The sequence below is a fragment of the Lathamus discolor genome, chromosome 10 (assembly GCF_037157495.1).
Source record: "Lathamus discolor isolate bLatDis1 chromosome 10, bLatDis1.hap1, whole genome shotgun sequence".
In the NCBI taxonomy this organism is placed as follows: Eukaryota; Metazoa; Chordata; class Aves; order Psittaciformes; family Psittacidae; genus Lathamus; species Lathamus discolor.
This window is the reverse complement of record NC_088893.1, coordinates 15,180,886-15,208,184: the sequence shown is the minus strand read 5'-3', so window position 1 is coordinate 15,208,184 and position 27,299 is coordinate 15,180,886. Positions and strand designations below refer to the sequence as shown.

At 54.4% G+C, this 27,299-nt stretch overlaps 2 protein-coding genes across 4 annotated transcripts in view; one reads left to right on the top strand and one right to left on the bottom strand.

Moving 5' to 3' along the window:
• Window positions 1-297: 297 nt before the first annotated feature.
• On the top strand, window positions 298-21,242 carry LOC136019973 (proton-coupled amino acid transporter 1-like). Of its 3 annotated transcripts, none has more exons than XM_065690648.1 (11): window positions 298-378; window positions 3,232-3,379; window positions 4,043-4,133; window positions 5,126-5,214; window positions 5,431-5,526; window positions 6,220-6,304; window positions 7,941-8,159; window positions 8,399-8,497; window positions 9,931-10,097; window positions 15,808-15,977; window positions 18,562-21,242. In XM_065690648.1, exons 2-11 carry the CDS (start codon window positions 3,237-3,239, stop codon window positions 18,828-18,830), a joined length of 1,428 nt encoding a protein of 475 aa, XP_065546720.1. In that variant the 5' UTR covers window positions 298-378; window positions 3,232-3,236; the 3' UTR covers window positions 18,831-21,242. The 3 variants fall into 3 exon arrangements, with proteins under 3 accessions (XP_065546720.1, XP_065546723.1, XP_065546721.1); XM_065690649.1 differs by lacking the exon at window positions 298-378 and adding an exon at window positions 669-1,249; XM_065690651.1 differs by lacking the exon at window positions 15,808-15,977.
• A 2,169-nt stretch (window positions 21,243-23,411) lies between these two features.
• Window positions 23,412-27,299, bottom strand: part of FAT2 (FAT atypical cadherin 2) — a 44,524-nt gene continuing 40,636 nt past the window's right edge. Inside the window, exons 21-23 of the mRNA XM_065690782.1 lie at window positions 26,786-26,939; window positions 24,924-25,516; window positions 23,412-24,126 (exon numbers count right to left, since the gene is read on the bottom strand). Of these exons, the coding sequence (XP_065546854.1) occupies window positions 23,594-24,126; window positions 24,924-25,516; window positions 26,786-26,939 (1,280 nt within the window). The 3' untranslated portion in view covers window positions 23,412-23,593. The remainder of the gene's footprint in view (window positions 24,127-24,923; window positions 25,517-26,785; window positions 26,940-27,299) is intronic.

Sequence of the window (27,299 nt, the reverse complement as noted above, 5' to 3'; positions counted from 1 at the left end):
TCCTAGGTGAGGTTATTTAGCACCCTGTGCAGCTGCATATGGAAATCCGGCAGTGAGCGGCACTCTGCCATGCCATAGGACCGTGTGTTCACGGCATCGTTTGGGTTGGAAGCTGCGGGATGCTCTTCGTTGCCCACTAGCGCAGGGATTCAGCGCTCCCCCATTCGTAGCCGCGCACCCGCAATCCCCGCAGCGCCCACCAGGAGGCGCTGCTGCGCGCCTAACGCGCCCACCAGGCGGCGCCGCAGTGCCCCTCGCTCCTCCCCTCGCCTTCACCGCTCTCCGTGCGCAGGAGCGGGCGCTGCGGTCAGCTGATCCGCTTGTCACGTGACGACGGAGCGGCCCGGCGGGGGCCGCACGGTGCGGGGCGGAGGCGAGGTGCGGGACCGGGATCGGGATCGGGATCGGGACCGGGACCGGGACCGGGACCGGGACCGGGACCATGGGGCCGGTACCGGTACCGGAGGCTGCCGGCCCGCGGGAGGGCGCTGTCAGCGTGCGGGTGCTCAGGGATGCTCGGAGGGGGGCCGGCAGCCCGCGGCGTGCACAGGGATGCAGGGAGGGGAACCGGCGTCCCGCACGTGTGCGCCGGGTCCCGGGGGTGCGGGCAGCCCGAGGGGGTGCTCTGGGGTGCAGCAGTGAGGTGGGCAGGTTGGGTGCGCTGATAGCGCTCAGGGGGTCGCCTTATACACCGCGGGGTGTGTAAGGGGGTGCTTGGAGCCTGCATGGGTGCTGGCACCGTGCATGGGTGTGCTGGGGTCGCTGGGGTGCTGGCATCAGGTGTGGGTGCTCAGGTGTGTAGAAGTGCGCTGCAGCCTGCATGGGTGCTGGTAGTCCGTGTATGTGACTGTGTGTGTGTATGCTCAGAGCCTGTGCGGATGTAGGGGCTGCTGGCAGCGTGCAGGGGTGCTTCCGGGTGCCCAGAGCTGATGTGAGTGTATGGGTCTGCCTAGATCCTGCATGGGTGTGAGGTGCTGTGTGGCACTGTGGACAGGGTGAGGTGCAGGGAGCCCTGCGCTCTGCAGGGTGCAGACATGCTGCTTTATGGGGGTGCAGGGCTGGAGCTGTGAGACCAGGAGGTTTGTGCCAAGCAGGCTCCCTTGTGTCACAGCGAGATGGGTTACAAGCAGTGCTCTGGGGGTTCAGCACGTGTGATGGGGAGCAGCAGGGAGTTCTGTCTTGCAGCTCACTTCTGGAGGACTTTGTGTCGCAGCCCTTGCTCAGCGGGGCAGAGCTGTCGGGGTCAGCAGTAAGTTGCATCTTGCTTATGGCTTGTGGCGTGGGGTTGTCACTGTGAAGGACAAGTTGCTGTCACCTCCCTGCCCCAGCCTTCCTGGGTGCTTCACTCACCATAATGAAGCAGCTCATGTTCATAGGGAGTGAAAATGCACATGGAAGTGGCCAAGGAGTTGGGTTTCAAGTGGAAACTGAATGTGGCTGCTCCTGTCTTTGCTCTTGGTAATGATGAGAAAATGTTGTGGGGTTTTGCTTCAGTTTGAAACGTTTGTTGTGTGGATGAGACAAGTTTTGCAGCTTGACTGCGGGGGAGCCGAGCGCTCGCGCCCTGCTGCTATGCAACCTTTAATCCAGACACAAGGCAAGTCATGATGAATGCGTTTCCCTGGCTCTTCAAAGCAAAAAGCTTGTGGGAAAAGAAAAACAAACCATGAGGAGCAATCAGGCAGATTGATGTGACTGGGTTTTATCTGAGAGCATCGCTGTTGAGTACTTCAGATAATGCACAGACCATCTCCAGGGAGGTATATCCATGCCTGACCCAACCCTGGCACCCCTCTGCCTGCTGCCATTCCTTGATGCTTGGCAAAGCCTCCCAAGTCTCTCCCCTGCTCCTCTGGCTCGTCACCGATGACAAATAGCATCTAACGCTTTCCTTGTATAAACTAACACCGCTGCTCTTCCCAGTCCCTGTCTCACCCTGCCCGCGGCAGAGCCGGTTCAGGACATGATTGCACATCCTGGCTGCGAGGGAGGAGGCAGGCAGGAGTGCTGCCTGTGCTGCCTGTGCTGCCCTCAGCCGCGAGCAGGCTCAGCGCTGTGGGGAGCCTGGTGCTGTGCAGGATGGAGCAGCCCTGCTGCCTGCTCCATGTGCCTGCTGCTGCAGGAAACAAAGCAGCGTCCTGTGGGTGCTCGCGTGACCTGGCGGGTGCTGGAGGAGCCTCTGGCAGGAAATGAGCCCGTTTGTGGTAATATTTCCCTGCTGCTTCTGCTTGGCCCCAGCCTGGCTCCCCATCAGCACAGGGGGACTGGGACTGCTGGGGCAGGGGGTGATGCCTCGGGCTTGACACCCCATAGGAGCCCTGGGGCAGGGACTGAGTCACCGGGCTGTGGGGTAGGAGCCTGATAGATGATTTCCCTGCCTCTGGTGCTCCTTCCTGGTTGGCACTCAGGGTGCTGAGTGCTGCTGGGGGCTGGAGGAAGCAGAAGCTCCTTATGGGAGGCTGTGCAGAAGCAGCAGGAGCTCTTCAGGGCACGTGGGGGAATTAAACCAGCTGAGGGCAGGAGGCTTCCTTGGAGTGTCCTTGGTGGAGCTGGTATGGGTGCTCCTGGCTTGCAGGACTCTGCTGGGGTGTTCCCTGGAGCAAGAGCTTAAACCATGACAGTTACGCAGGTGCCTCATCCCGGGAAGCCCATGGTGCACCTCTGTGGTTGTGAAACCTTGGGAGTGGGTGGTTTGCACACGGGCTGCGCTCCTGCCTGATGGAGCACAATCTATCTTTTTATTCTTTTTAATAAAAAGTCTCTAATTCAAAGAAAAAGAAAAGTTGGGAAACTTTCCCTTCCCTGGCTCTTTCCTGTCCATCCTCTTGACAGCTCCAGTCCCAAGTCTCAGGGCTGCCAGCATGTCCCCCCCGCCTGTGGCTGTGTTGTCACACTCACCACCCTTAGAGCAGGGGGACACCGGGACACTTACCTGACATGAAGCAGGTTGCATCCATGCCCTTCCTGCAGGATCCTGAGCTTGTCTTTCCTGGGTGTGCCCAGAACAGGGGCACAGGCCTGCAGGAAGAGCCGGTGGGAATGTGCCATGCACCCTTGACCTTAGGACATGCCAGCTCCGTGACTGCCTGGGCGGGAGCGCGCTGCTCTATAAAAGCCCTGGAGGAGACCTTGCTCCGGCAGCACGAGCTGGTCTCTGCACCATGGCTGACCCCAAGGAGCCTGCGAAGGGGGGTGTTGAGCTGGGCACCCCTAATGCTGCTCCCTCCACAGGGACCATGTCCACCCGGCGCCTCCGCAGCGAGGACTACAATGACTACAGCTCCACGGATGTGACACCGGAGGGGAGCCCCCCTGGTGGCATCAATGGGTTTGCTCATCCTGAGTCCTACCAGCGCTTCGGGGAGACCAATGGGACCACGTGAGTGATGCTTCCCTCCTGCCCAGCACACGGAGAGGGTGGAGGAGGTGATGGTGGCTCCTTGTTGGCTTTGCTGGAGGGTGATGGCATTATGGGGAGTCCTCCTGGGGATAGCGAGGGCAGAGTTGTGGTCCTGACTCCATGGAGTGCTGGCACCAAGGGAGCAGCTGCCCCAGTGTCACTCTGCCCTCCAGTAAAGCTGGGCTTGGCAGCAGTGGGCAGAGTTCAATGCTTTTCCCAGTGTTCCCCTGCTCTATGTTGGTTCAGTGGGGAGCTGTGTTGAGCAAATGTCATATCCAGCTTCAGAGGACAAGTGGGCATGTTGCAGCCATGCCCTGGGGGCTTTCTTGTGCCTTATTCACCCAGGTGGGCAGAGGATACTGTCTCTGACCCCTTCAACTCAGAGGCTCTTGTGCTAAGCTCATGGGTTTTGCCTTGGAGCTGGTTTTGCAACTGCCCACCCGAAATCTGTCTGTTTGAGTCTTTGTCTCCAGTCCTTCCTCAGTCCCACTGGGCTCAGGGGACGGGATCTGGATCTCTGTGTGTTTCCTGCAGCAGCTCAGAGCTGCTGGACCTTGAGCAGGACGAACTGGGGGCTGAGTCTGTGCGAGGTCTGGGTGTGGGCATCTGCCAATGGTCATCTCTGCATCTTCTCTCCCTCAGGTGGTACCAAACCCTGATCCATCTCCTGAAGGGGAATGTTGGCACGGGGCTGCTGGGGCTGCCTCTGGCAGTGAAGAATGCCGGCATCCTGGTAAGGCAGCACTCAGCTCTGCTGTGTGGGTGCTCATGGGGCAGTGATCTCAGGGCGCTGGGCAGCTTGCATGGCTGTTGTTAGGACTTGACTCTCACTGAGATGCCTCTTGGTGCTCGGTTTCTTGTGAGCTTTTGCACCCTGGGCTCTGTGGTTTGCCTTGTTTGCTGCAGACACTGCTCGGGTGGCATCTCCTCACCCTGCTCATGGCAGGTTCAGCACAGCCTCAGCCTTGGTTTGTCTCAGTCAGTGTGTGCTGAGCATGCAGTGTGCCTCCTGAGGCTTCTACAAGCACAGCGTGCACGTGAGGAGCCCTATCGCTCAGTGGTTAAGGCTGGTGATGGGAGATGGCACCGTGCTTCCTTCTGTGGGGTTTCATGTGTGCTGGCCCAGCCTCAGAGCCGTGTTGAGATCAGTGGATCTGATGTGGCTTTGCTGCTTGTGGGCTCAGGTTGCACTGGGAGGTCAAACAGCAGCCCCTGGCCGCTGTCACATCTCCCTCCGGCTTCCATCCCAGCGCTCGGTTCCTCTGTGTCTGTGTTATGCCCCAGCAAATGCCCCCCATGTGAGAGGCGGGGGGCACCTCACTGCTCTGCTCCGCTCCGGGTTTCCTTGCCCTGCAGTGCAGCATTCCCATTGCTCAGATTGAAAAATCAAGTAATTAAAAGGGAAAACTTCCTTCCTCTGTCTGGACCGTGACCTCTGTCACCTGTGTAATGGGATGTGCAAGATAGTTTGAAAAACAACCCTGGAAGCACTTTGCTGCACGCAGACTGCCCCAACTTGCTGCTTTTGCATCATTCCTGCCAAGCTCGTGGCTCTCTGTTGGGTCCTGGGGGCCTGGTTCCTGGGAGCAGCACCTGAGCAATGGTTCAGCCTCCAGCGACGTTTTGGCTTACTGAGCCTGTGGAGTTTTGTCTGGAAGTCAAACGTGTTGTGCAGCTCTGCCTTTGGCCGTCAGAGTGCAGCCTTGCCCCTCTTTTTCCCTGCAGCTGGGTCCTCTGAGCCTGCTGGTGATGGGAGTCGTGGCTGTGCACTGCATGGGCATCCTGGTGAAGTGCGCCCATCACTTCTGCTACAGGTAAGGAGCAACTCCCCTCCTCGGCACCACTGCTCCCACAGTTCTTTCCTTCCCAAGAAGTCCTGTGGTGCCTCCCAGCAGCAAGTTCCCTGTGTTGAAACCTCCGTTGGGAATTGCTGCTGGGCTTTTCACAGGAGCTGTTTCCCCATTCATGTTATCATTTGCCCTGGGAACCAGCAGACAGGGCTGATGTGAGATCTCTCGTTCTTCGGGCAGGTTCCAGAAGCAGTTTGTGGACTATGGAGGTGCCATGATGTACGGGCTGGAATCGACTCCCAGCGCGTGGCTGCGGACACATGCCATCTGGGGAAGGTACCTGCTCCCCTGCTGCAGGCATGGGACTTGTCTTTAAGTGCAGCTGGGACAGAAGAGCCGCTGGTCTCTGAGCTGTGTCGGCAGATGAGCGCAAGAGCCACATAACATTTCATGTCACACCTTCCCTGGATGCTCGGTGTCCCTCAAGGGGTAACACTGAGGTCTTTGACCTGGTCCTGTCCCCAGCCATATGTGGCTTATACTAAAAGAGGGGGAGAAGTGCTGCATAATAAAGGAATAAATAACATGTATTGCATTGCTGGCACTGAGGGTGGCCAATAGCTGCTGCTAGGGCTGCCACCAGCCCTGTGGTTTCCCACATCACATCATACAGGCACATCAGATGCTGGACACATTCAGCTCTTCCTGTGTTTGAGGGGCATTGTCCCCAGCTATGCCAATTCAGCAGCAGACTGGAGATGCTAAACCTAAGGAGGAGACTTTTTTCTTGAGACTGATCCTGACTCTTTGGAGGGGATGGGAGGGGGAGACCAGAGAGCCTGAGGTCTGTGAGGTTAGATGGTGATCAGTCCAGATTGTCGAAGAGAGGAGAGCTGATGCCATTACCTGCACACCTGAACCTCTGGAGAGAGCAGCTTTGCTGCAGTGTTCACGTCAGCCCCAAGCAGCCCAAGTGTGCTCTCATTTCTGCATGGCCTGGTTAACAAATGGTCTTTTTTTCTCTTCTAGGCGCTTGGTGGGACTTTTCCTGATCATCACTCAGCTGGGCTTCTGCTGCGTGTACTTTGTCTTTCTGGCTGACAATCTGAAGCAGGTTAGGTTTACTCCTTCCTTTGGGAGCAAGGGGAAGGCGAGAGGGTGTGTGGAGGTGTTTGGGTTATTCTTAGCTCCTGTGTCACAGCTCTGTTCTCCACCAAAGGTCTGGTTGCCATAGCTGATGCTGCTCAGGAAGGTATTGCCCGGGTGTTTTGAAGGATCAGAGGTTTTGCTGTTCAAACAGGGCAGGTTTTTCTGGGAAGCCCTGTGGTTTTGTTCCGTGTGCAGAAGCACTGGAAACATCCGTGTCCCGAGGGGAAGGGGCTGTTCCTGATGAGGGAAGACAGGAGAGAGGTGACACAGGGGACTCTGCCTGTGATGTCCTTCCCACCTCAGTTAATTGCTGTATTGATACTCTGTGTGGGTGGGTGACGTATGAATACCAGGACCTGCTGTCAACCCCTCTTCTCCCTTTCCTGCACCCGTTTGCATTCCAGTTTCTTTCCTTATCCCGTGGCTCTGGAACTTAATTACATCTGTAGGGAAAGAGTTTCCTTCTGCCAGAGGAGATAAATAGAAACTCTGAACCACTTGGCTCCTGTGCTGTCAGAAACTGGGAATGAGGAATCCCTGTTCCCAGCCTCCAGCATCTCAGTGCCTCGCAAGTGCTGCTCAGCGTTGTTCCTCTTTGTGCTCTGGCTCTGCTGCAGCAGGGGTCTGGTTGCTGCCACACTGCTGCTCCCATGGCTGGGAAACCCCTTGGCTTCAGTGTTGGAATTTTTTGGGTGGGGAGTGTTGCTTGTTTCTTTTTGTGGTGGGGGCTGGTGTGTGAGATGGGAGCGATGGTGCAGGTGGTACCTCAGGCGAGAGCATTGCTGCTGTGCTGGGCAGAGCTTTGGTTTGGAAAAAGGCTTTGGAGCAAGCCGTGGAGAGGCAGGGCAGGCTGGGGCTCTGTGCTGCCCTCTCCCATGGAGAATGCTGATATGTGCAGGAGCTCTTTAGCTTCTCCTCTTAGTTTGCAGGTAGCCCTTTGCTGCAGTGGCCAGCCAGCACCTTGTACCCAAACCAGCTTGGTTGTGGTTGTATTGGTCATCCACAGTGTGCCCATGGTCTTGGGAGGGATGGCTCAGCCACCTGGTTCCTGGGGCAGAACTCTTTCTAGAGGTGAGCACATAGCATGGAGTGCCTATGGAATGACAGACCCAAGGAATGGATGATTTCCTATGAAGAAAGCAAAGTTGGGGCCAGCAGTAGCTTCCAGATAGCTTTGAGTGGGAATGGGGAACTGAGTGACTGAAGGGGTTTTTGCAACGTGGTGAAGCAAGAGGAAAAGGATCTTTGAGGAAACAGCACTTAATGTCTCCTTCCTCTCTTCTCAACTGCTCTTGTGGGCAGCACAAACCAACCTCTGCCCTCGGTGCACTCAGCTGCCAGGTTCACGTGCTCACTGAGCCTGGGCTCAGGCAGGTTTTGCTGTTTCAGCTCAGATGCTGTGGCTAATCCCACCTCTGATCCTAGTGAGGTAACAGGCATTTGCTTCAGAACTACTTCAACCTGCACTGCTCTGGTTTTAATCAACTAGCTGTGCTTGAAAGTGAGCTGATGGGGTAGCATTCTGACCCGCTGGGACGGGCTGCCAAGATCCTTTCACACCTGCACAATGGGTTTCATCAGGCCTTCCTGTGCTTCCCCAGGTCATATCTGCAGCAAATGGGACCACCAATGACTGCAGCTTGAACAGGACAGTGGCCATGACCCCCACCATGGACTCCCGGCTGTACATGCTGTCCCTCCTGCCTTTTGTGGTGCTGCTCACGTTCATCCAGAATCTCAAGGTCCTGTCCATCTTCTCCATGCTGGCCAATGTGGCCATGCTCGGCAGCCTCGTTGTGATCTACCAGTACATTGTCAGGGTAAGTGTGTTCGGCTCCCTCTGTCATTTCTGTGCTGTCCTGTGTTTTGGCAGGTGAAGGGAACTCAACAAGCGGGTGTTTGCACACTGTGGGATGATGCTCGTTCCCGTGGGCAAAGTGGTTACCCTCTGCTCCACAGGGTTTTCCCTGTGGCATGGGGCTGTGTTGGGGAGCGATGGGAGCAAGCCAGGTCCTCCCCATCCTCCCGGTATCTGAACTCTGCATGGGCTCTTTTCCAGGACATTCCTGATCCCAGTGGCCTGCCTCTAGCAGCAGCCTGGAAGACTTACCCTCTGTTTTTTGGCACTGCGATCTTTGCATTCGAAGGCATCGGGGTGGTAAGTCTTGGCGTGTGGCAACGGGGCTGCCTGCACAGGAGGCTCAGCCCATGCTTGGGCTTGCCACAGCCCCTGCGTTGCAGCTGTATTTGCAGATGAACTTCTCTGACAGTAGCCCAAAATCTGGATGATGCTGTTAGCTTTAGCCTCCAGGCTGTCTCCTGGGTCAAACCCTATTGCTGGAGGAGCACATGCTCCAAACCTCAGGAGGTTGGTTGCTGCTTTGAAGGTGGCTGTATCTGGCAGTAGATAGGGCTTTGCTGGGAATCGCACCAGCAGCTGCCTTGGGCTCTGCTGGCTGACCTGCAGACAAGGGATCATCCTGAGCCCTGTTACCAGGCTGGATCCTAAAGCCCCCTAAGTGGGAGGCCAAAAAGCGTAACACAAAGAAGTGTGATCGGTTCCTTCCCACCCTGCTGTGGAGGCTTCAAGATCATCCTTCAGCAGCCGTGTGGCCCCAGCCTGCTGTGGGGCTGGATTTGCATAATACATACAAGATGCTGTAAATAGACTGCTGTGTCTGTGGAAAAAAGCTGGCTGGGTGGGCGGGGAGCTTAATGGCTCCCGGAGCTGTTGTGGGCTGTTTCCGGGAGCTCCCTTCAAAGGGGGAAAAATGTTTTCATCTCTCAATATAAGCTGACTGTAAATGCAGAGCTGGAGAGGGCCCAATCCGTTACAGGGGGAGTGTTTACTGAATGCTGTGCCCGGGGCAGAGGGCCCTTGCTGGTGGTGAGGCACAAATGCTCTCTTCCTCGTGTGATTTGGAGGAGGAGAAGCAAATAAAAGCTTTTCTGGTCCTGCCTCCTCACCAGCTCTGCTGCTGTGTCTGTCCTTGAAGTCCTGCCACCCAAGGACAACTATAAAAATGTTTGCTGAAGTCTTATATTTGAAAGCAAGTGTCAGTAGTAGAGAGGTGAGGGACTTGCTTCTGTCCTTCCTTTTTTATTGTCCTGTTTGGTTGAAATGTATCCAGACTTGATAGAAGAGGAGAAAGTGTCTTGGTCTTTCCAGGTCCATGAGTAAAGTAAGACAATGTAACATGATGGGCCTGTCCCTGTGGGCATGGCTGGGCTGTTTTGGAGTGCAGAGTGGAATGCAGGCAAGGTATGGGGTGGATGGTGTCGCCCCAAGATGCCAGGTACTAATGGGCACAAGGGAGGGAGGAGGTCCCTTCCTTAAGGCAAGGGCATGAGTGATCCCACTGAAGACTTGCCATGCCAAGTGTGAAGGTCTCAAATGGGAGCACAGAAATCAGATCTGCACTACATGGGCTTTTTCAGCTGGGTTCCATGTGTGACCATCCCATCCCCTGGCATGGGGAGCTGTGCTTGGCCATGGGGCTGCCCCTCCTGCTTTCCGGGGCTGAGCGCTATAGAGGACCTGGGGCACTATGCTGCTTTGTTGTCATCCTCCTCCTCCTTCTCCTCTCCCAGGTGCTGCCTCTGGAAAACAAGATGAAGAACCCCCGTCAGTTCCCAGTCATCCTCTACGTGGGGATGACCATTGTCACCATCCTGTACATCAGCCTGAGCGTCCTGGGGTACCTGCGTTTCGGGGCGGACATTCAGGCCAGCATAACACTCAACCTGCCCAACTGCTGGTGAGTCCCCATGGGGTGTGCAGGGGCCAGGGGTAAGGAGAGAGGGAGGTGAGGGAGCAGCAGGGGACATCGTTCCTTAGGAGAAATGATCTGAATGAGCTTCGGAAAGGATCAACCGTGCTGTATTCAAACTGTCCAAAGGAGCTTGACGAGGGCTGTCCTGATGTATAGGGTGAAGAGAGGCTCATTGCTGTGGCATCTGAGCTTGGTCTTGGCCCTGCAGCTCAGGCTGCTTCCCTGGTCCTTGGTGGTCCCTGTCTGGGTAGATGCAGCTCCTGCCTTTTTATTGGAGCCTTGTGGCATCTTCTCGGGGGCTAAGCAGTGCTCTGTCTGGGAGATGTTGAACACAGCCCCTGTGCAGCCGTATCAATAGGTGGTTGATCTGTGCGAAACCCACTTCTCTTCCCCAAGTGGAGAACTTGGAAAACTACCCCAAAGCTGGGAGCTCCCAGAGGGGGCGAGATGTGTTGTCTCCACGTGTGGGCTGGGATCTGTGTTTGCAGCCCTGGGGCTCAAACTCCCACTCCTGGGCTCCACGTAGTGACTGGATGCGGCTCATCTGGAGCCAACACTTTGCCTATGAGCGCTGGTGCCATGAGGATACCCCTTCCTTCCTGTGGGTGCCGAGCCCTGCAGCTCCCCAAACCTGTCTGTGATTCTCTGGGGTCTGGCGAGGCCTCTTGAGATGCTGGAAATACACATGGCTTGAACCTATACCTGCCATAACCTGGAGGGGTTCTCTCCTCTCTTGCTGGGGCTGGGGGCTCTTGCATCAACTGGCTGGGCTTAGTGCTGGTCTGTCCCTGGGTCTGAGTGGTTGTTCAGTGTCACAGCTCCGTATTCATCCCAGAGGAGAAATGCAAGCAGGTTTTCTTGCCTTTGGGTCAAGAAGTGTGGACATGCAAGTATTGAGAATAAATGCCTTTTCCAGCTTGCTCCTCCTGGGATTGTATGAAGAAATCCTGAAAAACCCATCTCTGTTGCTTCTTACAACACCCTGCTTTGGGGTGTCTGTGGGGCAGGATGTGGTGCTGACAGGCAAGGAGGAGCTGGAGAGAAGCTCTGCAGAGGTTCCTCTTGCATGGCAGCACCTCCTGCACGTGGTGCGGAGCTGGGGCTGCGGGTTGGCTTTGATGCCACGAGGTTTCTTGGAAAGCCATCCTGCAGCAACAGGGTTTCGCTGGGTTTGCCTGGGAGCATCTGAAGTTCAACAGTTTGTCTTTGATGTCTCTGCTGGCTTGAAATCCTGCAAGAAACCAGAGTGAGATTTGGAGCTGGGGGTGCCTGTCCCCCTCCCCAGCCTTTCCTCTCTGCTGTTGGCATCTGCCCATCACCTTGTACTGTGACTCGCTGCCTCTTCCCCATTATTGAAATAGATTTGGGCTGGACTGTCATTGTGAGTCACTGCTGGGCTTCCATGTGCTGACCTTGTAGAGCAGTGCAGCTGGAGCTCTGGAGAAAGCAAGCATTTGAAAGAATAGAGCCTGTTTTTGCTTTAATTATTGCTAGAAGGGTTTCTTTCAATTTGAATGCACAGACTCTCATTCATGCTGGGTCTGTGTAGTGACTGCACTGCTGCGTGTTGGTGTGGCTGAAGGTCCTGCTCTTGCCAAGAGCCTTGCATTGTCCCCTGTAGGGGCTGGAGCTCTGCCAGGTCCCTCCTGTCAGTGGGGAGGGATGGGGCTGGTGGGAAAACTTGCCTGTGTTGTAGGGAGATCTGGGTCCCACTGTTCCAGCACAGTAGGGGTGAATCGCATCCCTTCAGCAAGCTGAAGGGAAGTGTGAAGGGGATGAAGTGCTGCTGCTTCTCCTGAAGGTGGAAAGCAGGTCAGACCCAGGCCTTGGGCTCTGCAGGGAACCAGGCTGTGCCACAGACTAACATCTGCTGACCTGTAATGCTGCATGGGGGCTTCTGTGAGAAATCTCAGCTTTGTTTGCTCTAAAGGATGATGTTCCCTTAGAAAGAGGGTAATGGGATTTCTGTGACTTGCCAGGCTGCAGGAAGCTCCTAGTTCAAATGCATTTTTCTAGGAGCATCCATGCTTTCTGTCAAAGGACTTTTCTGGAAAACAAAACAAAACCCACCTGTAGGTGATGGGTGAAGACTTTGCTCTTGGAAGGAGTGTTTTGCCCATCAGCTTTCCCTGTGGGTTTTTTTCCTGGCAGTAATGGTGTTGGGCTGCAGAAGCTGGTTGTAAGGGCTGAGAAGTCCTGGGGTTTGCCTGCAGTGTTGGAAACAAAATGAGGACCATGGCACAGATGCTGCATCCTTCCTTGGCTGTAACCATTGCCCGGAGGTCTCTAGAGCAGATTTGAAGAGCGTGTCAGGAATCGTTGGGTTACGAGTGACCAAGGGCTTTTCCAGCCTCATTTCTCCATAACCGCAGCTTCCTCAAATAAGGAGCATGTCGGTTCCCAGTACCCAGCTCTAACCACAGCCTCCACTACACTGCACTGCTATGCAGAAAGCCCTCCTTGCATCCTCAGAAGCGTTGCTTCACTGCATCTTCTGAAGAGTGAAGAAATGCTCTAGTGAGGGGGAAGATGTTTGGTTGCATATAACCAGTTGAAGGTAGGTAGTGACAAGAGCTTGTGGTCCAAGGAGTGTATGCCATTTCTTGCAGCTTGTTGGAATGGCTTGGTGTGGCCATCTGGGTTAAGCAAGTAGTTGTTGTGGTTGGCAGAGCAATGCCTCTCTAGGGCCTTGCATGGAGCTCAAGCTAGGGCTTGAGCTCTTTCTCCTCTTGGTATTTAGAATGCCCTTTGAGCTTGTCATGGTTCCTGATGGGTAGGTTCGGTAGCCAACCTTCCTCTGTAACTTTTTTAATAACACCTCTTAATCGTAGATTGTCCTGGAACACTTTATGGTTTTACAGCATCACTTTGGTGAAAATACAGCTTGAAGATACACAGGTGTGGGGTAGAGGTGGCTCAAGGCTGCTGTGCACTCAAGTCACGTGGCTGTCTGGGCGCACTCTGGACTCTCAAGGTAGCTTTATCTTTAGTTTGCTATGGAACCACAGGGTTAGCTTAGGGAGGGCACTGTCCACCAGAGATAATGAGTCCACCCTCCTGCTCAAAGCAGGGCCAAGTCAAATATTGGATATCAATAGGAGTGAGGAGTGAGGTTCCCCACTTCTCCACGCCCTTGTTCTGGTGCTTAAGTACCCTTTTGGGATGCAGCTCTGTCCTGTGCCGCTGGTTCTTCTGCTGTACAACTTTGAAAAGAGCCTGTCTCTGTCTTCTCCATGCCTTCCTTATAGGTAGCTGAAGACAGCAATAACATCCCCTGTGATATTCTCTTCATGCTGAATGAGCCCAGGTCTTGCAGCATCTCCTTGTGTATCATGTGCTCCAGGCACAGCTATCTTAGTAGCCTCCATTCAGTTTTCTGCGTTAGGAATCTCAAGACTGGACATGATACTCAAGATGCGGCTTCACAAGCTCCTAATGAGAGTAATCCTTAACCTGCTGGCTATGCTTCTGCTACCATAGCCTGGTATGTGATTGACCTTAATCACTGCAAGGTCCTGCTGCTGGCTCATGGTCAGTTTGCTGCCCACCAGGACCTTCAGGTCCTATTCTGGCCAGATGGGAAGCTGGGCCCCTGCCTTTCCTATGTGTGGGATTTTGTGCTTGCTTTTGAACTTTGCCCATGTTTAGGTCCTGCTCCAAGGTGCGTCAGTCGTTCCCTCCAATTCAGTCTTGTTAAGAGCTTGCTGACAGCGTACTCTGGGTTGCTGAGAGCTCATCCAGGTGCACTGATGAAGGTATATCCATGATTGCCCCTTGTCAAATCGCCAGTGGCTGTTCACCCTGTACAATATGTGCCTGGAAATGGATGTTAGAAGGACTTAGCCCGTACTTTTCTGGAGGTCAAGGTGAGGCTGATCAGCCTGTAGCTTCCCTCATTTGTCTTGAAGGTGGATATGATTCTTCTTCCCAGGTAACAGGACCTCTCTCTGATTACCATGCTCTTTTATAGATGATAAAATGACTTCAGGCTGATGCTGGGCACAATCTTGAATACATCTGATTTGGTCCCATTCACTTAGGTGATCCCTACCTCCATCCACTGTGATTGTGGGAAATGTTTGACTGCACCGGACTCTGCCACTAATGTTCAGAGTTGTCTTGCATGTGAATACTTCTCTGTTTTGAGGCTGCTGTTGTAGCAGCTGGATGCTGAGAACCAACATACAGAGGGGCACTGGCTTGGGCCCAAAGAAGTTAAAGGGAGCCAGATGCGTTCCTCAGCTTGGATGCACTTCATATTTACCCAAGTGGTATGGGCAGGACCCGTGTTTCCTGCTTGGTCAGCATGTCTTGCGTTGGGGAACGGGTAGGGCCATGTATGAGGTAACTGGATATCACTCCTTTTGGAGAGGCTTTTTCAGCTGCTGGGGAGCTGAGGGAGGAGACTGGGCTGGGAGGTGGCTTTTTGGCCACCTGCGACAGGCTTTGTCCACTGCTGCATCGCTGTAGGATGTGGGACATGGTGAGATCAGACTCAGGGTGAGCCTAAGGTGCTTGTTTGCAGCTTGTTTGTGCTCTGCCTTCCTTCTGCTCAGTCCAGACTGCTCTTTTAGCTGTCTTCCCCCCAGACATGTATCATGCAGCATGCCTGAAATAGCTGCTCTTCCTGTTTTATGGAGGAGGTTCAGTTGCAGGTGGTGGTGGTGACGTTTGTATCCCATTTGCTCTGTAAGCCCAGACTTATCCCAGTGGTTCTGTCCTCTTCCTCCTCCTCAGAAGCCAAGCAGTAATCGAAATCTGTGAAATATTCATGGCTGCAGCTAAGCCTCTTTGAAGATATTCTTCATCTCCTGTTATAACAGAATTCCGGTTATAACCAGAATCCAGCTGGTTACAAATAGGAGAAAAGGAAGCTTTTTTCTTCTTTCAGCTCAGAGGCTGGATGGAGGTCAAGGTGAGGAACCTCTGGGAATAGCTGCAACTTCATTCTGGGTCACTGGCCAAAAATCAGGATTGCAGGCTCTTGCCAGTACCAGTGCTAGTGGGTATTTAGGTGTTGTCTGTGGGGAGCAATCATGAAGAAGGCCACCCTGTGCCACTGCAGATCTTGCAGAGTGCAGCCTGCTCGAGTGGAGAGGATGGTGCACAGCTACACAGGGAGCAAGGTACCTGGAGGTCTTATTTTGTGCAGCCAAGGGCAGCGTGGCAGTATGAGCATCTAGAAATGTAGGTTGGTGCCTTAACTTGTTGAGGATCAAGTTTGGCTCCTGGTCCCTTGGCCAAGGAGACCTCATCTTTCCCTGTGCCTTGGAATGAGTCAGGAGCAGGACAGTGGTTTGTCGTGGTTGGTTGTTTATTTGCTTTATGTTTCAAAGAACTCTCAATATCTGTGTCCATGAGTTTTCCCAAGGGGAAGCAGCACTTGAGAGGCTGCAGGCCCAGCTCCTGGCCTGATGATTCCTTACACCAAGACTAAAAGCCTCTGATTAGGTATAGGGGCTTGTGTTGCTGTGGCTTGGAGGTTGTGCCGTCTCCTCGAAATCTCTTGCCCCAAAAGGGGTCTATGGACTTGAATGAATCACCCTAGATTTTCCAGGAGACTGTCCAGGAGGGGAAAACCATTGTCTCACAAAAGTCCTTGTTGGATGAGCATTGGCCCTCTGCTTTCTGCTGTTGATGCCACGGGGGCTGGAGCAGAGCGTGTCTCACTGGGTCTCCTCCTTCTCGTTTGCAGGCTGTACCAAGCTGTCAAGCTGCTCTTCTCCTTTGGGATTTTCATCACCTATGCTGTGCAGTTCTATGTGCCTGCCGAGATCATCATTCCCCCCCTCGTCGCCCGGGTGTCGGAGCGCTGGGGCTGGCTGGTCAACCTGCTCCTCAGGGTGGCCCTGGTTGGCGTGACCTGTGAGTACAAAGCCGCTTGTCTGAGTTCCCCTATGAGGATGTGGGACCTCCTTCCTGCTGTGGGTTGGTGGTGCCAAGAGCTTTCACCCCTTGTCTTGCTGCTTCTAGCCTTGCTGCTAAAGCCCTCACAGCAGGGAGTCTCCTGGACCTTGCTAATGCAAGCCAGTGCGCCAGGGTGGCCTCCAAGCTGTTGCAGCAGTGGTCCTCTGCTGCTCTATATGGGACCGGTCTTCTCAATGGAGGATTAAGCTTTCCACAGCATTTGGTGCCTGCAGTGAGGCTCTGGTGGAGCAAGCTGCTGGGCTTGAGCCCGGTGGACCTTTGGAAAAGGCACAGAGCAAATCAGGTGCAGAAGTATTTGATTTTAGCTGGCTTTGATTCCTGAAATCTAAATCCTTGCTGTTGTCAGCACAGCTGAGATGCTTGACTGAGCTCCCTGGCGTCATCTGCTGAAAAAGAGCTTTTCTCAGTGGCTTGATGCTGCTGGTGCACCAAAGTTGAGCATCAGGGACTTTCCCTGCATCTTAGCTGGCTTTGGTTTGGGTTTGAGAGGAGTGTGATGCTAACTAAAGAGCACTGGAGCTGGCTGAGAGCAGCGTGCTGCTGGTTTCTGGGCATTCACTAATGATAGGCCAGAAGTTCTGTGTTGACAGAGGTGGGTAAAGCCCCATCTCCTCTGTGCTGAGTTCCTGAAGCACCTTCTGTCCCAATGCCTGCAGCTGGAGGGAGAGTGCAGGGATGAAATCCTGCTGTGCTGGACCATGTGCTCTGGCCACCCTAGTGCTGTGGTTGAGCTTGGAGCCTCTCTTGGAGGGTGATGGAGTTTTATGTGGCCAGGGAAGCGAAGGCTTGGAACAGTGGGATGGCTTCAGGCACCCTCAGTGGCTGTACCCTCCTGTCTTGGTGTCGGTGGAGGGATGCAGGTTCCTTAGTACCTCCTCCCCTTACCCTTCCCTGTAAGAGATGACTGTGGCTGTTGCTGAAGATAAAAGCAATTAGGGGGGTTGCATGAATATTCATCAGCTGAATGCGTGGCTGTAGAAGAAGCCTGTATCGTGGCTTTGGCTTCCAAAGAGAGGATGCAATTTGGTGTCTTTCAAGCTTAGACTTCAAAACCAGCACACTTAAACCCCCTTTGAATTAATACCTGTGGAAAGCACGACCGTTGCCCCGGAGGCTGCGGGCTGCAGCTGGTGCTTCAGCAATGCCTCATTTAGAGGGGGGTTAATAGTTTTGTTTGCTTCCAGTCCAAAGTGGGGTGGGCTGAGGATGCTGCTGGTGCCGGCTGCTCTGCTCTCCCTGCAGGCTGCTGGAGCAGGGATGCTGCAGAGACCTGGCAGAGCCCTCCTTTGGCCCTGTGCAGGGCTGAACACTGGGGTAAACTTCCTCTAGGTCAGCTTAGTGGGGACCTTTGCTGCTGTCCCCCAAAGTGGAGGGGAGGTTTGTCTCTAGGCTTATCCAGATGACAGCAGGACTCGAGTGTGGTGTTGTGCAGGAGCATCTCCTGTTTGTGTCTATGCCTGCTGTCAGTCTCCCAAGCTTTCCATCTCCTGTGGTGCTATGGGTGATCTTCAGCTCAGGGGGGTGATCTTCAGCTCAGGGAGGCTCCAACATCCTGTAGCTGATTGCCAGGGTGAAACCAAACCCCTCTAGTAAGGAGCCCTGAGATGTCCCTTCTCTACCGAGGCAGTAGCTGCCTGTTATTTATAAGCAGAGCTTTCAAAGCTATAAACCAGTATTTGATTAAATACTGAAGTCTGCTTTGCTTGCAGAGGATGCCCTGCAAAGCTCTGGTTGTCTTTTCCTCAGGCTTTGTTTGACTCAAAAGCAGCGGTGATGCTCTCGAGTGCTGAGAGTGCCTCGGATGAGGCGCTTTCTCAGTGTGTGGTGCTAAGGGGTACTGTGGTGGTGGTCATGGGCTGGTTGGAAGGAGAAGGCACCATCCCTCTGTCCTCCCCTGGCCCCGAGCAGGAGCAGAGGGAGCAGAGTTTGCCCCGCTAAGTGCCGAGCTGTCAGAAGTCTCCCGGGGGATTTTCCTTGGCTGCAGGTTTTACCTAACAAATGTTCTCCCTGGAGCTGTGCCGTGGGCGCTCTGCTGCTGGAGCAGCTCTAAACACATGCAAACCACACCGATGTGTTCTGTATTCAGGGTGGGGGGGAGAGTGCTTTTTCTTCCCTTCTCCTGCTTTTATGGGGTTTTTGAGGCTTTACAGCTCCCCGGGTGTGGGGGGCAGGAGTCCTGGCTTTAACAGGGGGCTGAGGATGCTGTGGCTGCTCTTCTGCTGGCAGTATGTTTGCTGGGGCACCCATCCTGCTCAGCCCTGGAGCTCACTGGTGCCTGGGTGACAGGAAGGGTTTGGTCTCCATGCTGTGCTTCATTAGCTCAATGCAATGGCTTAATTGCTTGTTGGGGAGGAGAAAATATATGCAACCCCGTCTTCAAAGCTCTTGTGTCAGGGAGAAGGGCAGAGGGAGGATTCAAGCAGATCCCTGCTGCAGGGTTTTGCTTACTTTCACTCAGAGAAGGAGGGTCTTGGCCATCTGGGAGTCATCAATGCTAACGCTACGTCTGCTCCTTCTCCAGGCGTCCTGGCCATCCTCATCCCGCGCCTGGACATCGTCATCTCGCTGGTGGGCTCCATCAGCAGCAGCGCCCTGGCTCTCATCTTCCCCCCACTGCTGGAGATCGCCACCTACTACTCCGAAGGCATGCACCCCATTGTCATTGCCAAGGACATCATCATCAGCCTCTTCGGCTTCGTGGGCTTCGTGGTGGGGACGTATGAGGCGCTGGTGGAGCTGGCAGCGCCTGCGGCCACTGTGGTGAACGCCACCAGTGCCATGGTGCAGTGAGGGTCCCCTGCCTGCCCGGGTACCACTCTGGGGGCGCAGGGGCTCCGGGAGATGCTGGTCTCCTGGGAACGGTCTCCCCTCTCCTCGCGGTGGGGTTGGTCTGCAAGAGGACAGGGCTGCACCCCCCGGCAGGAGGGTCCTGGGCTGGGCTGTGGCGGTGGAGGTGGGATCTGGCCTGGGGCAGTGCCTTCCCTGGGGCAGGTGACAGAGCAGAACAGCCCCCTCATCCCCTGTAAATAGTCGCTTTCAGAGGGGAGCAATCCTGGGGATGTGGATTTTGATTATATATTCTATTCTTAAATCCCACCCTTTCTGTATATCCCCCATCCCTTCAGTCAGGGTCGGAACGGGGACCGCTCTGTTTTGTGCCAGTTTGTTTATTGTTGTTTTGTTTCTTTCCCTGAGCACTTTATTTTTACAGCAACAGAGAAACCTCAGCTCAGGTTGGAGAGCGTGGAGCTGCCTCCTCACCTTGTGGGGAGTGTGGGCAGAGCCCGAGGTGTGGAGCATCCTGGGGACCCCAGCTCTCCTGTGCTGGGATCCCCAGACATGGGCATTGGCTCCTGCTCTGTTTCCAGCTGCCTCAGGGCCTGGAGCTGGGCACTGAGCACATCCATGGCATGGGAGGGTTTGCTGAATCTATCCCATGCTTTCAGTAGAAACACTTCTTTTTCCTCACGTAACGCACAAGTGCAAGGCTTTTGGAAGCATTAGAGAGCCAAGACATGTGGGGAGCAAATGGGCTTTGCCATAAGGAAGGTCCAAGCTGGCTGCCTTCAGCTGGGAGTCCTTTCCCTGTGTGGGATGGGGTGTCCTCAGGAGTCACCACTTAACTGCCTGCACACCACTAAAACACATTGCCTTGTTCACAGTGCACAGATCAGCTGTGGCTGCGGGCTGATACTGAATGTCAAATCACACTCAAAACCCCGTATTAGTTTTACTGTTACTTGCTCTACATCCTCTGCCTCTGCCCCAGCTCCTGTCTTCCAGTAGGATGCAGCTCTCCAGTGCTTCTCCCTGTGCTCCTGTTGCTTCTTGCATTGTGGCTGGTGCATGCCTGGGGGATGGTCCCCATTATGCTGCTGCTTTCCTTCCTCGGTGAGCCCAGCTTCCTCCCTAGGGAGTTTCATTGCCTTTCTGTTGGATTTCTTTGTTTCTAAGACAAGAGAGCAAATGCATCCTCCATGGGATGTCTTCTAGCAGTGCAAAAAGGTTTTGGCTGAGCTACCCCTCTGTAGCCCTTTGTCTTGGCCAAACTCCTCCCTTCCAACGCAGCATCCTCAAACACTGGCAGCGTGGTGGCTTCCTTTGGAAAGCCTTTATCCCTTCATCCTGCCACAGCCATGTCTTTCTGGGAGTGTGAATATAGCACTGCCAGGCTGCATTCTCGTCTTTGGTGGAGGATGAGTGAGGCTCGGGGTTATTTTTGGTGTCTGACCCACTTCTGGGAGGAGAAGGCTGTGCTGAGCAGCATCCCTGCAGCCTGCCTCCACAATGTGTGGTGTTTCAGTGTCTTGCACTGTCCCCTTTGCTGGTCCTGCTTTGGGTGCCCTGTGTCAGGGTAGGTCTGTGCCATGCTGCTGCTCCTTTTCCAGCCCCTCACCTGCTCACTGCATCTCTCAGGGCTCACTTTGTCCCCTCAAGGTCTGCGTTGGTGAAGGTTTCAGCATGCTCTGGCATCACTTGGTCATGAGCAGAGCAAAGCTTTAAGTCAAACCCTCCCTCTGGAGCAAACACTCAGGTCTGGGAGGGGGCTCCAGGCATGCCACGGACAGAAGTGCAATATTCACATCCATCACTGCGTCCTGACCCCGGTGTGGCCCTTGGGGTTGGGTTTGGGTGCAGAAATGTCACCCTTGGCAAAGCAGGGGACGTTTGATGCTTGCCCCCTGCTCTGTTGGGACCCTTCAAGAAAGCTGGACGCATCTTGGGGGATGACTGTGGCCCAAGGGCATGTTCTCAATCTCGCACTGGGCATCAGTGGGTTTGCTGGCATCCTGGCATCCAAACTCACTTTGCACTCAGCGGTGAAGGCCTCACTGCCAAGGAGACTGGGATATCACTGCAGCATTAAATGGGTTTTGCAATCCTTCACTTTATGAGGGTGTTCAGGGGGTGTTTGGAGATGGGGCCAGATGTGCTGGTGGGGCACATGGTGTGAAGGGCTCTGCTGAGCCAGCAGGACCTGGCACAGGACCCAATGGACACGAAAACTTGACACTTGCATATCGTAGGCTGCTCTGTAACCACGGAACTTGTAGATATAGAAATGATCAATGTACATGTCTCGTGCCTATGGATATTGTCAGCGTACAGTTGTGTGTAGCTGCCCAGTGGAAGAGCTGGTGCTGCACCTGAATCGTGTATCTTACTTTAATCAATAAATATGATTTATTTTTTATGTGGAAACATGCTGGGGTGTGAGGTGGGCGCTTCTCTTCCAGGTGCAAAACTACCTGGCAGAGCCTGGGCCAGGAGTGGAGCATGCCGTGGTAGCATCCAGTGTCGGGGGCTGGAAGATCTTAAGGTCCTTTACAACCCTAACAGTTCTGTGATTCTAGATAAGTGTGGTTCATCCTCATGCTGCTGAGTAAGTCATGCCACTGTGGTGTGTCCTTAGTGGGGCTGTTTGGGAAATCAGTGCTAAAAAGGGCAGTGTCTTGAAGCTGTGGCAGAGAAGTCTCCTTAAAGCATGCAGGGTAATGGGGAATGGGGGCCTGGAGAGGGACTTCAAGTCAAGTGCATGAAAAAATAGCCATGAGCTCACAAGCCCATCCTGCAGAGCGAAGCTGAGGCGGGGACCTGCGCAAGTGCAGCCAATTGCTCCTTGCCCTGGTCCTAATGTGGGATTAACCCCAGCTGTGGTCAGGTAACAGAGCTGGGAGTGGGAGGTTTGCCCATTGCAGGTGATGCTCGTCCTGCAGCAGTAGTTCAGGCAGGAGAGGGGCTGTCCTGCCATTTTTCTTCTCACCCTCTCTGTGTGATGACCCCCCTTCAAGCCAGCAGGTAGGATGTTGTGGTATCCTTGGGGTATTTAAGGGAGTGGGGTGAGTCCTAGTGCTGCTTCAGCAGGAATGCAAGAAGGAATGGTTTCTGATTTATTCTGGTCTGGAAAGAATGAGCAAAGAGGAGGTTTTGCACGGTTTTGCTCATGGGAGCAACTAATGAAGGACAGGAGAACTGGGCCTGCATGAGTTTACCATGGAGGCTGTCCCATCCTCTTGGCTTGGCTGCCATGGGGCAAGAACATGGTTTTCCTCTTGGCTCAGAAGAGGTCTCTGTGCACCCACCTACTGCACCCGAATAGTGGTTTGGGGCTCCCAGATGATGCTCTGGTCCTCATGAGCATGGAATTGTGCAATCTCCCCTCCTGCTCTGTGTGTGTTAGTGCTCTGAGGTGTTCCTAGTTGTACTGCCTGGATGATACACTTAATAGCTGCGTGCCCTTCTGCCCTGGCATGGGGCTGGCCCTGAGGGGTCCCCAGGGCTGGGACAGTCCCCCCTCACCAGTCACCTATGGGGTGGTTTGGCACTAGTCTTGGAAACAGATGGATAATGCTCTCCAGCTGACAGCGAGCCCTGTCTTGAAGTCTTGGTACTTTGAAGGGGCTGCTGGTGTCCAAAAGAAGCTGTTATTCCCTGGACAGCCCTTGCCTGGAGCTGGGCAGGGATGTCCTATTCACAAGGAAATCCCCAAGTTATCGGGTAAGATCAGTAGTAAAAAAATCCAAACTCTTTTAATACTTTCCAAAAATCAACGACAAAAAAAGTTACATCAAACAACCGACCAAAGGAAACCTCTCACGAAGCAACGATGCATTTCCAAGCACAAGGACACACGGGCAAACCCGCGCTCAGCAGCCCCGGTGCCCTGTCTCAGCCATGTGGTGCTGCTCAGTCTTTCTGGGATACACCAGGGAGCCGCAGCTGGGCGGCAGGACCATGTTCTGCTGTGTTCAGCACGGGACCACGACAGCCATGGGACATGTCTGTGCTTGCATCCTCTAGGCAGGGTCTCCCTTATACCCATGAGCACAGCCCGCCTGCGCACTGGGTTGAGTCTGTGAGTGGTCCCTGGTGTGCTGAAGCTTCTTGTTTGTTTTTAGTACAGAAATGGTCTTTTTTTTTTTTTATCTTTCTCTTTTTTCTTGGACTTCTATTGGCCGAGTGAGGGACGTGCTGACGGGACCAGCTGCATTCCCTCATCTCTCTCCCTGCATCAGGGAGCAGACATGGAAGGGGCTTGCACCAGCTGATCCGTTCCACTGGACAAACTGTTGGCTTGATGCAAGCCCTCAGAGCCAGAGCAGGGTAGCTCTGCTACCCCACGTGGGGCATTCCCAGGCTGTGCATCACTAGTCCTTTTGCACCTTCTCCACCATGACTGCTGCCATACCTGCAGTGCTTGCCCTCCTCCTCATCATCATCCCTGCGGCCAGGGAGCCTGAGGTGGAAGGAGGTGGCATGCTGTGGTCCTGCATGGTATCCGAGGAAGTTCCCTTGGCAAGGCGGCAGGTTAGTCACTGGCATCCCAGGAGCATCCTCTGTGTCCAGGCAGTGGCTGGAGCATTTCCCCTCTATTTGCAGCAGGAGCACAGTGTGGGGAAAGATCCAGCCAAATTACACCCCAGCCATGCATGGGGAGATGCTGCAAAGTGTGTGTGTGGGACCACATTAAACCCCTTTGAGCAGCATGGACCAGCCCCCTGCACACTGTTCTGCACGGAGATGCGCTTCTCATCCCGAGCATGAGCCCCCTGTTAAAACATCACCTCCTCACAGCTCCCGTAGTCGCTCTCCACCATGTCAGAGCCCTCGTAGTTGGGGGGTGGAAGGGGCTGTGCTCGGATGCTGGGCTGGTGGCCCACCTCGCAGTCTGCATAGGAGGGCTGGGCCACGCTCAGGCGCATGCTCACCCGCTTGTACCCGGGGTCGGGCTGGTACGGGACACCCTCGCCCTGCACCAGTTGCGCTGGGTAGTAGCTGATGGCCGTGTATTCGTTCTGGCACTGAGAGGCTCCCATGTCCACGGGGCCGAGCGGCAGGAAGTCCTCCAGGTTCTGGTTGCTGTAGCGGGGCGGGATGGGAGCCCGCTTGTTGCTCTGGTCCAGCGGGAAGGGGAAGCCTCCATAAAGAGCGACCGGTTCCGTGTCTGCTGGTGGAGGAGGAGGTGGGGGAAGAGGAGGGTGGGAGGAGGATGCTGGGGGGCCTTGAATGATCTCGTAGTGGGAGTACTCCTGCACGTCTGAAGACAGGTACCGGGGGGGCCAGTAGGTTGTTTCTGCTGGGTAGACTGGAATAAAAGAGAGTTGTGTTAGCTGCAGCTCAAGCTGTTGTTTTCCCTCTCCTGCCCTCCTGCTACTCCTGTAGACTGAGCCTGCAGGAGATGTGGCAACCAGGGAAGAGAGATGTGGGGACAGGGGAGTTGTGATTGCTGCTTTGGGAATCAAGGGGGCTGCTGTGCTGAAGCAGTGTTCCCACCTTCAGCCCCCACTACTCTAGCATCCAAAAGACACACTTATTGTGCCATTCGCATGCAAGAAGCTTGCATGATGAAGGGATGGGGCAGAGGAAGTGATCCATTGGATCTCTCCCTGTAGTTACTCTTGTGACCCCTCTTCTAACAGTGTACATTGGTGATGAGTTCCAGCATGGAGAGAAAGCAGTAACCTTGCTGTCCAGAGCCACACAAGGTGTTTCCTTGAGGGTGTGATTCCTCTGCCTAGGAACTAACAAAAATGCCTCCACAAAAACTCACACTGACTTTTAGGATCTTATATTTTTTCTTCTTAACAGTTCTCTTTTATGAGGTCTTTTGACCCAGGATGTGTGGGAATCCAGGCTATGCATTAATGTTTTCCCTTCTTATTGCATATAAGACTGAGGAGATTAAAGCTGAAAACTGGGATGTACTGGTGAGCCAGGAGGGAGGAGCCAATAGAGGATCCTACAGCAGGGCTTGGGCACCGTTTGCCTGTGCTTTTGCCTGGCTTTAACCACCACTGTTGGTCCCTCATCCTTGCCAACCTTAGATCCACTTCACAAGGGGAAGAGGGATGTGTAAGAGCAACAAGAATGAGTGCTACTGACCCATCTCCTCCCTGGCCCAAGTGCACTTGATGAAGGACTCGTTGTCGGAGTTGGAGGGGGGTGCAGCGGGGGGCAGGTTGGGTGCCACACTGCACACGATGGTACCGCGGTGCTTCGGGGCATTGGCCGAGTTGAAGGTGACAAATTCAGGGGTGCTGGTGGGTTTGCGTTGCTCTGGTGTGCCCCGGTCCAGGTTGTTGTGCGCTGCATCGCTGAGGATGTTGAGCTCGATGGGTGGCACTGCTTGGGTGCCCACACCTACGCTCTTGGAGAACTCGCTCTTGGAGAGCAGGTCGGGGTCCTCCCTTGCCACGGGCTTGTGTGCCTTGGCCCGGTGGCGATAGCGCTTGCGGATGAGCACGAAGGCCACGGCCAGGATGGCCACCCCCAGCACACCGGCCACAATCTCTGCTATCTCCTCAGGGCCCACTGCCCATTGTGTGGGCACGATGGCCGGGGTGATGATGGGCTGTGTGCAGTAGTCCCCCTGGTAATCCGATGGGCAGATGCAGTGCACCGAGCCCTGGGTGCTCACGCAGCGCCCGGAGTTTCGGCATGGGTTGTCTTGGCATTCCTCAGCCAGCTTCTCGCACCTGTAGGGAGGAGAAGATGGAGACAACCAATGTCAGCCTGGAGATGCAGGTAGAATGGTGGTATCTTATTCAGGAGTCTGACTTATACCAGCTAAGGATGCTCCATCCTTGTCTGCTCTCCCTCCCTAGGTTTGTGCTACCTGCCTCTCCTGGCAGAGGACTGTGATGCTGGAGTATAAAATGATGCTTTTCAGGAGAATATGTTTGACAGATGGTTCAATTTTTCAGTCATATGCAACAAATTAAAATGGGGGTATCCTGCCTCAGAGGCGTATTTGGACATTCTAGGGATAACATGGCACAGAGAGATGCTCTTACCCTTTCAAATTAGGGAGCACAGGGTCACTCTGAGGTGTGCTAACCTCTTCTGATGTCTCATGTCCTTCAGGCTTTGGGGTCTCAGGATGATCAGTGAATGTTTGCAGGTTGCAGCAAACAGCTGGGGAAAATCTATCCTGAGAAGTGCTGATGGGCACCCTTGTTGGAGAGGTTTTGGCATCTGAAGGAGCTGCAGAACTGGGACTGAATTTCTGACTCTGTCCTGCTGCACCCCACACAACCTAAAAGTTCCTCAATTGTACAGGGAAGCTTTCCTTCCAACAGCGATGATCTCCCCCTGCTAGGGGAAATATGAATGCTCTGTTGGCTTGCCTTCCTTTTTATCTTGTTACTGAACAAACTGTGAGGTTTGGGTTCCTCTTTCTAAGTGTTTTTGGGTTGTGTGAGCTGCGGTGCAACCCCGCAGGCTGAGGCTGAACACCCGGTGATTCCAGGTATCACACTGCCACCTAATGCCCAGGTTTTGGGGGACCACACGCTTTTAGTTCAAGAGCTGCGCGAATAATTTGTGCCTCTGCACTGATTCAAAGGACCAGTGTTCATCGTGGGTAAATGAGGCAGAGGGATGAGCTGGATGTGATGCTGTTTGAGCCTGTACTGGGCATCCCTCATCATGCTGGGCTGGAGGCAGGACAGGGCGCTTGGAGGAGCGCTCAAAGCCTCTGTGAGGAAAGTCGTCTTTTTCCCCGTCCTGATCAGAGGAGATGGGCACAGACGGGCAGTGACCGCTTGATGGCAGAGCTGTTTATGTCTCGCTCTGCTCAGCTCTGCCTTTATAGACACTTCCCTGCTCCAGTGCTCAGGTACATGCAATTTGCATCCCAGCGTCTGGACCCGGTGAGCTCCAGAAATGTGCAGTGGTTGTTGGTAGAGGTCATGTTTTCACCCACCATGGGAGATCACCCATCCCAGAGCCTTCCTGGACCTTACCTTTCGCCCAGGTACCAGTCAGGGCAGTGGCAGGAGTACCCCGTGGCAGAGAGGGTGCAGGTTCCCCCATGCAGGCAGGGCTTGGACTCGCAGGGACTGTCCCCGAGCTCACAGCGCTCACCGGAAAAGAGCCCAGGGCAGATGCAGGTGTAACCTGGAGAGGGTGAGAAAGTGCCATGTAGAGACTGTATCCTGATGGAAAAACTAGCAGGAACAGGAGGAGCAGTGCCTGGTGCTGATGGCACACACAGGGGGCTCAATCCAGCTACCTAAGCATAGGTACTTGCTGCTGCAGAAGGTGCTATGGGGCATCCGAGCCATCCATATGGCAGCGTCGTGGGTACTTTGTAGGACCTGAAGTGGTTGCTGGAGGCTGCGTTACCACTTTGAGGCAATGCAGTGGCACTAGAGAGCTATTTAAGCAACAAGTCAACCCTGTCCTCTCCTGACAGACCCTTTCCTACCAGGGGTGCATTCAGGACACAGCTTTAATGCATAGAGAAGCTAGGGGACA